Source organism: Nyctibius grandis, chromosome 3, assembly GCF_013368605.1.
Source record: "Nyctibius grandis isolate bNycGra1 chromosome 3, bNycGra1.pri, whole genome shotgun sequence".
Taxonomy (NCBI): domain Eukaryota; kingdom Metazoa; phylum Chordata; class Aves; order Nyctibiiformes; family Nyctibiidae; genus Nyctibius; species Nyctibius grandis.
The window spans coordinates 53,085,559-53,094,960 of NC_090660.1; the positions used below are offsets into that span (position 1 = coordinate 53,085,559).

Sequence of the window (9,402 nt, forward strand, 5' to 3'; positions counted from 1 at the left end):
GAGACCTCTCTGTCTCACCTGTAGCGTAAGCAGATAAACTGTTGTTCATCTTTCATTTTGCCAGCTGTTGAATATTGTGGATAAATACTTTTATTTCTACTTTAATCTGTCCAGTGATTTTAACCTATCTTGGTAACAAGACATCCATAGCTTCTATAGGTGTGGTGAACTTGTAAACCTTGGTAGTGAGATTTATCGACACACAGCCTATGTCTGTCTCCTCTCCCACCATGTTCTGTGGACTATCTATCTGAATTTCAGCTATGGTGGGCTAAGTGGCTTGGAGATAGGAATAGCACAAGTAACAGGTGATAGCCAGAAAGACAGGGGACCAGCAAGATAGTGGGGTGCCACTTTAAATCCCAAGGGTCCTTAAAGAACACATCACAAATGGATAGATTTCACATATATATAATCTGTGATTATTCAGCAGCAAGTGATGAAGTCACATAGCATAAATCCAGCCTCTGGCCTGCAGCTCACTGGATATTTATATAGCATTGACTGCTCAAAACACTTTTGCTTGAGAGGATACTAACCTTTTTTTATTTTGTTTTTAGAGGACTGGAGTCAAATATCACTGTTAATAGCTACTGCACAGAATAGCTAAAACCTTTTTCTTCTTTTTATTAGGAATAAATTTTTTTCTTGGTAGTTCAGAATTGTATATTCAGTACAGAATGAATACTTAAAACGTCCAACATTTTCTTACTCATAATTGGATGAAAATAGCACAGCTCTATTTTGTAGATTTTCGTGCCTATTTTACGTCTTCTCTTATACAACTTAGGGATGACAACTTTGTTTGGAAAAAAAAGATCCCAAACTAGCAATTTCCGTGTTCAGACTCTTAGGCCAAAGTCTTAACTGAATGCCTTGTTTGTCTCATGAATAGAAATGGCATGATTTCCAGAAATGCTGAATGTCCTCAGTTCTCAGTGATCTCTGAAGAACACCTCTAACATCTGAGGCTCATGCTTCTTTTTTTTCTTTTTCTTTTTTTTTGAAGCCTAAATACAGATTTACAAGCCTAATTATTAGAAATCCAGATTTGAGAATTTGGCCTAGAAAACAGCGCACCCAATTTCTTTATTCATTGATTTCTTCTTCATCATCTTCAAATGCTTCCTCTCCATCATTTGCTGTTGCTTCTTGGTATTGCTGATACTCTGAAACCAGATCATTCATGTTGCTTTCTGCTTCAGTAAATTCCATTTCATCCATTCCTTCTCCTGTGAACCAGTGGAGGAAAGCCTTTCTCCTGAACATGGCTGAAAACTGCTCAGAGATCCTTTTGAAGAGCTCTTGAATAGCAGTACTGTTGCCAATGAATGTGGAAGCCATCTTGAGGCCACGAGGAGGTATGTCACACACTGCCACTTTGACATTGTTTGGGATCCACTCCACAAAGTAACTGCTGTTCTTGTTCTGGATGGCCAACATCTGCTCATCAACCTCCTTCATAGACATGGGACCGCGGAAGACGGTTGCCACTGTCAGATATCGCCCATGCCTTGGGTCACAGGCTGCCATCATATTTTTGGCATCAAACATCTGCTGGGTGAGCTCTGGAACAGTGAGTGCTCGGTATTGTTGGCTGCCTCGGGCTGTCAAAGGAGCAAAGCCTGGCATGAAAAAGTGAAGGCGTGGGAAAGGGACCATATTTACTGCCAGCTTCCGGAGGTCAGCATTTAGTTGGCCTGGAAAACGCAGGGATGTAGTTACCCCACTCATGGTAGCAGAAACCAAGTGGTTTAAATCACCGTATGTTGGAGTGGTGAGCTTCAGGGTGCGGAAACAGATGTCATACAGAGCTTCATTGTCAATGCAGTAGGTTTCATCCGTATTTTCAACCAGCTGGTGGACCGAGAGTGTAGCGTTATAAGGCTCCACCACTGTATCAGAAACCTTTGGAGAGGGCATGACACTAAAGGTATTCATTATCCTGTCAGGATATTCCTCTCGTATCTTGCTGATGAGTAGGGTTCCCATGCCAGACCCTGTCCCTCCTCCCAGGGAATGAGTGAGCTGAAATCCTTGCAAGCAATCGCAGTGTTCACACTCTTTTCTTACTACATCAAGTACGGAATCAACCAACTCTGCCCCTTCTGTATAGTGTCCTTTAGCCCAGTTGTTTCCTGCACCAGTTTGTCCTAAAATAACATACAATAGGGAAAGAAAACGTACAAAATTATTCATAAGGTTTGGTATTTGCATGCCAAATGGATTCACATCTGCAATAAAAGCTGCTATAAATCTGTCAAGTGGATAGCTGTGCTCTTCAGTTTTGCCTACAAGTATCTTTGGAAGTACCAACATAAACTTTTTGTATAGTCTCCTTTTGCCTCAAATCCCTGGTAGTTCTCATTAATGCCTTTGGGTGTTTTTTTTCTTTTTTTTTTGGTATTCAGCCTTCCCTAAATGCAAAGATGGTCTTGACTCCCTGTTTTGAAAGTTTTCACACTCCCAATTCTGCTTATTCCATAAACACAAGTTGACTGTTTAATACTTAAATACTTTCTGTTTATAAGGACCACGATGCATACAAAGTTAAATCACAGATACACATTTCTAAATGAAAGGTTCTTGGACTGTTCTCGTGAGACACGGAGGCACCGTTGTCATTCAAGGATAAGGCTGGGCTTCAGAAGTCCTATTTAACTTATTATATCAAGACCTATAGCTTTTTTCATTCATGGTTACCTAGCCAGAATTAAAATACTGATCGACAGAAGCTTCAAGAATGGAATTTCAAAAGTAAGCACCTTTAGCTTTTACTGGTTTCCCTACAAACTCACTATTCTTCAGGATCTGCAAAGCAACTTGGAAAATTGGATTACTGATGTTATTCATGAGTCCCTCATTTTCTCCCCAAGGCTTCCATTTTCCTTTTATGTGCCACACCATTTAGTAAGATGGACAGTCTGGATCCTTTGCTATGTCACTATTTTGTTATTACTTAAATAACAAGGAAGATTAAATGGGGGACCAGGTTTTTAACGCTCCTGTTCCTCACAGTGACTACTACATATATACATTGCACCACTGAACTCACTTAGCGGTACTCTTGTGAGAGGTATTCAGGAAGAGCAATAGATTCAGAATCAGGTATAGGGCTGTCAGCTTCTGCGTTGTTCTCCAAGCCCTTCCCCTTCCTTCCTATTACCGTGTCTCATTTCAATTCCCAGTGCACTGTGTTGGTGCCAAACATATGAGTCAGGGAAACTGCTTGCTGGGGTATTGTTTAAATATGATGTGCTTTATTTTCACTGCATAAATGCTCGGTTTCCTCATTAAGCATTTGGTTAGTTAATGCATTGTTCTACATGTTGCTATGTTTTTCTCTCTTTGAACCTAGGGAGCTCAGCACTTCCCATCCAGCTGGGCAAAGCACAAAGTAATATCCTTCCAGAATTAAATATGTTTGTAACCATCTGCGGTCTGCTTGGGCAGATCCCCTACTACAGATATGACAGCACATCAGGATGCACGCTAACAAGCAGACATCACTCCAAGATGAAGAAGGATCCTAACAAAGCTAAATTCTGAGTCTAGGACTTTATTTTATAGATTGCCCCCTGTGTAAACCTTGTGTCATCCTTCTGCGGTGGGCAGTGAGATAAGGACAGAATGGAGAACAGGAACAAAGAACAAGGTAAGAGAACGGCAACCACTCTTACAAATGTGGAAATGATATTTTCGGGGGGAAGAATCAGTAGAGACTGATTTTACTTGCTTTTGCGTAGTTTGCAAATTAAGTCAGGAGGTGAAATGCCTAACACAGAAGCAGACCCGTCCTCCTTTGGGCCCTCCACTGCACTAGACTCCCTCAGTTTTAACCTGAGTCACACAAACTCCTGGATGCCCACATGACTACTACCACCTCTCTCCATTGCACTACTACGACCTTTGTATTTAAACTGCTGAGTGAACTGTAGCAGCGGCTGTCTACATCAATACTAACGGCTTTCCTCCAGCCCACAACTATCAGCTAACTCCCGTGGCAACACTGCACTTTGTCCACTGGTCAGCCACCCACCAAGGGTCTCCAACATTTTCATTTGAAATTTTCTTCTGTGCACATGTATATGCCCAGTAACCTGATGCTTCCAGACCCACTGGCTCTCTGCCACTGTAAGACCACCACCACTCAGAACATGTACAATAAGCCCTGGAAGTTCCAGACTTCTTACTTATGACAATACAGTACAGTCTTGAGGTGCCATGGTCCTGACAAGGCTGTCCCACACCTGGAAATCTGGATCGTGACCCTATGAAACCCTACTACATGACCTCCACTTACCAGGCACCTATCAAACCTCTGAAAATCTTAGACAAACACATAAAATCATCAAATTCCACCAGGACTAAATCTCTAAGTGGAAAATGAGCATGTGCCCGCAAAATATCAGGACTCAGCAGATCTTTTGCCAGTCATGGAAGTTCTGCATTGTATGCAGCCTATCTCTAGCATCCTGCCTCTGCCTTTTTCCACTGTGCATTTACTGAGATCTAAAGGAAGTCTACACAAAGCAATTCCACAACTGATCTGCACTCTTGGTACCTCCAGATCCTTCTACCACTATTTCTTTCTCTAACACATTGTAGGGTTATCACGCATGTTCAGGTTGAGCTGCACATGCATAGAAGCCATTTGTCTAAAGGCCAATTTATTTTTTACTCCCTAAAATGGCAACTATTTCCTGCAATCTTCTTTCACTCCTTTCCTCTCTTCACTGCTTAAAATAGAAGACAAACCTGGGAAGAGAGATCAGTAGCTTGCACACTAAGGCTTAGAAGCCCAGTGTGAACAAACTTGGTGTAGAACTAATGGTATGATTTAAAAGGAAGGATAGCTCCTTTGGCTAACAGCCATTTTGTGGTGGTTGCCCCTACCAGTTCAGACAACTTAAATTGGGGTGGTATCTATGCAGTAAAGCTAGCAAGGGTGTACACAAGAAAATAATGACAAATGCAAAAATACACAAATGAAAACTGGTTAACAAGAGGAGATACATCAGAGTGCACAGCAGTTCATGGTGGCCAATCGTATGCCGTTAGAAGGCCAGGAGACCTGCTGCTCTTGTACAGCAAGTTCATTCCACCTGTGCTTCTTCACCTTTTAGATCACCACCTTGTCAACAGAAGCATTAAAGCACAAGGATTATTTTGTGTCCATCTCAGTCTCATGCTGGTCTGAGCTACAATTACTGTATCTGGAGGGTGTGATCATGTACTCAATATACCTGAATGAAATCCTGATTGATGGTCCACAGCTACTTGCTATGGAGACATGGGCACATGCAGGTATATACAAGCAGAGGCGGAAAACATCTCCATCAGAATGAGCCCTAACAGCCTGTGGTACAGCAAGTATGGAACTGCCAGCTCCTGCCACAAAATCCTTTGTGGGCCCAGGCCAGATTGTTAAAAGAGAAAACAAAATGCTTTGTTGGCTTTTAACACAGAAGATCATTACTTCAGCGCTCAGGCAGCCATTCTGCATTATTCAGCAGGTTGGTAGGACAGTGGCTGATGTTGGCAGGGGCCTCTGTCAGATACGAGTTGATCACATGCTGTTGGTTCATTGTTATCTTGGCAGAAAGGGAGTACAGTGAACTGGACTATTGTTGAAGACATTCTGAATTGATTTTGCTCTGGTTTTACTCGTGGTATGCCAAACTGTAACGCTCCAGATCAGGTATTTCCATAGGTCAGGTGAATTCACTTTCAGAGGGCTTGTGTGGCCCATGCAGGAGAAAGGGAATGAAAGGCGAAACCTGAACATAGAAACATACTTCATAAAACTGCCTATGTCTATGGCTTTTCTCCCCAAGCTTACTTCTACATGTTGTAACTTTAAACTCCTTTGAAAGAGACTCTTAACATCACTGCCATGGAGCATACAGAACAACATGGATAGCATTAAAGTTTTAAGTCACTTAAAGACTTAAACTGACTCTGTATGGCTTCTTTACTCCCCATCGCAACAGCAACAACCCAGGACGAAGTTTGTTTTATACCACCCAAATAATGTTTATCTTTTCTGTGTCTGTCCCTGGCATTGTTCCTTCCTTATGTTAACACAATATACCAAAGTAACTTGCAACCCAAGCTTGCCTTGGCAGGAGGAAATATGTTTTCCGGCTAGTGCAGACTTGGAAACCAAAAGGAGACCAGAGTTCTCATGGTAGCTTTCTTTCAGACTTGCCGTTTCAGCAAGTGTATCACTTGATTTTCACACTCTATGTCTCCTTTAGTACAAAGGGACCGATAATGCTTCTTTACTTTGTAAAGATGCTTATGAAATTTAATGCTGGTAATGTGCATTTTTAAGCTTAGATGGAAAGTACCACAGAAGCTCAAAGTGAAACAGCAAAGGTTAGAACAACCCTCTGCAAGAACACTGCAAAACCAGAAGTTCCTCACATGCTCTCGGACTGTTCCTCATTATGTTGGAAAATAACCCAGTAACTGGCTATATATGACAATGTTTTCCATATTACAGTTGGTCTTCCTCTACTGTTTACTATACTGTAAGGATCTGCTGAAAAAGTTGAATTACGCAGCCTATAAACAATGTAATACTCAAGCATTTAATGTGAATTCAAGTGAAGAGTAGTCTGGCTGGTTTGTGGTTGAAGTTCCCCCCCCCCTCACCCCCCCCCCCCATTTTCTGCACAATTTCCATTTTGTCGTAAAAAAGCGGTCTCAGGATTTCTCTGGAGTTCATATATACGGAAAGCAAATATACTGTATCTGAATACCACAGGAAACTTTCAGTAGTTTGCTAATTGAAGGAATGCTTAACAGAGAATGACTTTTTTCAGTTAACATGACCTTTTAGATGACTTACAGATAATTGGAATTGTATTGTTAAGCTATTAGGATTTCTCATTACTAGGGATCACCTTGGAATAGGGAACTTAAATGCTTCTTGACCACTCACTTGGTAATCAAACACCTGTTGGATTGTTTTGTTTTTTAAAAAGTGACATCCACATACCAAAGATGAAATTATCAGGCCGAAAGAGCTGACCAAAAGGACCAGATCGCACACTATCCATGGTTCCCGGCTCCAAGTCCACTAAGACTGCTCTTGGTACGAATTTCTGAGCTACAATAAAAAGTAAGCATGCTCTTAATGTTCTGAGATAAGGTAACACAGTTATAGTTCTCAATACACAAATGCATTATGTCTCATACTATTAGTCTAATACAGATTGTACATATATAAATATTTCCTATATATTTAAGTCACAGTGGTGAAAAAACCCAGCAACACAGGAACAAATCAATTCTGCTTGAAAAACAGACCTGACGTCTTTTGAGTTTTACAGATGCTGTATTACATTTTGTAAGGTCTTTTTTTAAGCAATAGATAAAGAATCTGTATCCAGTTAAAATTGTCCAAGGAAACTCAGGTAAATAATGTGAATTAACCTGAGCTGGACAAAAGATGAAACATTTGCACTTGCAAGTTCATGTCAATAGACCAAAGGACTCACAATCCCCATTTTACACTGTTAACACCCTTCAACACCAAACTGACTCATTATTTGGGTGACTTTGGCATCTTATTAATGAATCATGGTTGAGTTCTCCATTACCTGTGGCCCAACCCTCTCAGTCATGAAATCAGAGACAGAGTACTACAGATACAGGCTCATATAACCAACAGTTTAATTTGGGGCAATTGATAAGACACATCTGATGAAATAATCATACGTTAAAAGAGGAAACGCCTAGCACAGTGTTTAATAAACAAACCTCCACCTCCAGACCCTTGTGCCATTTCTCTCTCTCTAGGGAGGTAACACCTAGTTATCAGTTTATAAGAAAGTTGATAATCTTTTCTGTGTATAATGGGGTGAGCTGGGATCAGCTGGGGGCTGATGGCACGCGAGGAGGTGACCAGATGTGTAACGCAGCTTCACAAACCCGTTCTCTCCCACATACCTGTCCCCCTTCCCACGGAGTCCCCTGTCCCGCACCCCTCCCCATCCCACACTTACACGATGATTCATTATAGTAGACATTGATCCTTTCCAGCTGCAGCGCTGAGTCACCGACATAGCCTCCGGCTGGGTCAATCCCATGCTCATCACTTATCACTTCCCAAAACTAGGGGTGGGAAAGGAGAAGTGGGTTGGGAACTCCCCTGTGGAGCACCGGGGGCCCTGCCCAGCGCCCGCCATGGCGGGCGGGCGGAGGGCGGTGGCCCCGCGGCTCGGCCCGGCCGCAGCTGCCGGATTCCTGGCGTGCCCGCCGCCCCTCCCTGCCCGGGCCGGGCCGCAGGCAGAGCCGGGCGGGCACCAGGGTTTAAACCCAACGGGACAAACAGCGGCCGCCCAGCTCCTCGCCCGGACGGGCTGCGGCGTTCCAGTGCTCGGAGGGGGCTGCTCGCACTTCTGCCGCCCCTGCCCGCTTTTGAGCCACGGCCCGGCCAGTTTAAACATAAAAAGAACTAAAAAGTAATTTTTTTTAAAAAAAAGTCCCGTTTGGTTTCGGTACTTCCCAAAGCCTTTTATGGTCACGGGGAGAGATGAGACGCGCAGTGCCCCGCGTCCCGAACGCGCCCGGCGCCCCTCGGCGGCGGCTGGCTCGGGGAGCGGGACGGCGGTGGGGGGCGGCTGCCACAGCCCAGCCCCGCGGGGCGAAACAGCCCGGGGAAGCGGCCGGGCGCGTGCCTCAGGCGCTTAGAGGCTCCGCAAGCAGCCGCAGGCAGCGGCGGCCCCGGCTCCCCTCAGGCTCACCTTGGTCCCAATCTGGTTTCCACACTGGCCCGCCTGGATGTGCACGATCTCCCTCATGGCGCTGCCCGCCTCGCCTCTCCCGCCGCCCGGCCCCGCTATGCGCGGCGCCGGCCCAAGGGGCGGCGCTTTATGGGCTCCGAGGCGGCGCGCGCGCGCCCACCCCCTCCCCGCTCCGCGCTGTTACGACTCGCCCAACAACCCGCCGCCGGGTCAAGGGAGGCGATGGCCCCACTCCGTAACATCGACCTCCCGCGCTTTCCTCATGGGCAATGGGGGTCCCGGGCGGTTCGCCGGCCCCAGAGGTGGCTCCCTTCGCCGCTCTGCTTCTCACCCCAACCGTGTTTGGCCGAGGCGGGCATGTCATCTTCACCCACCTGGGAGTCCTGCCCTTGCTGTGGGCAGGCAGACATCGAATCATAGAATCATAGAATGGTTTGGGTTGGAAGGGACCTTAAAGATCATCTAGCTCCAACCCCCCTGCCATGGGCAGGGGGACCTTTCCACACCTTTCCACATCATTGCCTTCTCCTGTTATTCCTTGGCCTGCTGCCCTGTTGGCTGGGCAGATTGCACCCTTTGCTGAAGCGGCGGCAGCGTCCAAAGAAATGGGTGGACCTTCTCAATGCCTTGCCAACGGCCATCTTCT

At 45.0% G+C, this 9,402-nt stretch overlaps 1 protein-coding gene across 1 annotated transcript; it reads right to left on the minus strand.

Moving 5' to 3' along the window:
• Positions 1–793: 793 nt before the first annotated feature.
• Positions 794–8,840, minus strand: TUBB6 (tubulin beta 6 class V). The gene is made up of 4 exons (XM_068397096.1): positions 8,757–8,840; positions 8,016–8,124; positions 7,007–7,117; positions 794–2,153 (listed from the first exon to the last, which is right to left on the minus strand). The coding sequence occupies exons 1-4, from the start codon at positions 8,811–8,813 to the stop codon at positions 1,090–1,092; spliced, it is 1,341 nt and encodes a 446-aa protein (XP_068253197.1). The 5' UTR covers positions 8,814–8,840; the 3' UTR covers positions 794–1,089.
• Between the last annotated feature and the right edge of the window lie 562 nt (positions 8,841–9,402).

Bases quoted from the DNA above. Each gene is read 5' to 3' on its own strand.
- TUBB6 (XM_068397096.1), bottom strand. From the start codon at position 8,813: ATGAGGGAGATCGTGCACATCCAGGCGGGCCAGTGTGGAAACCAGATT. The intron at 8,125-8,756 runs GTGAGCCTGAGG...TCCCACCCCTAG, and splicing joins GAAACCAGATTGGGACCAAG to TTTTGGGAAGTGATAAGTGA. The intron at 2,154-7,006 runs GTATGTGGATGT...ATGTTATTTTAG, and splicing joins GCCTGATAATTTCATCTTTG to GACAAACTGGTGCAGGAAAC.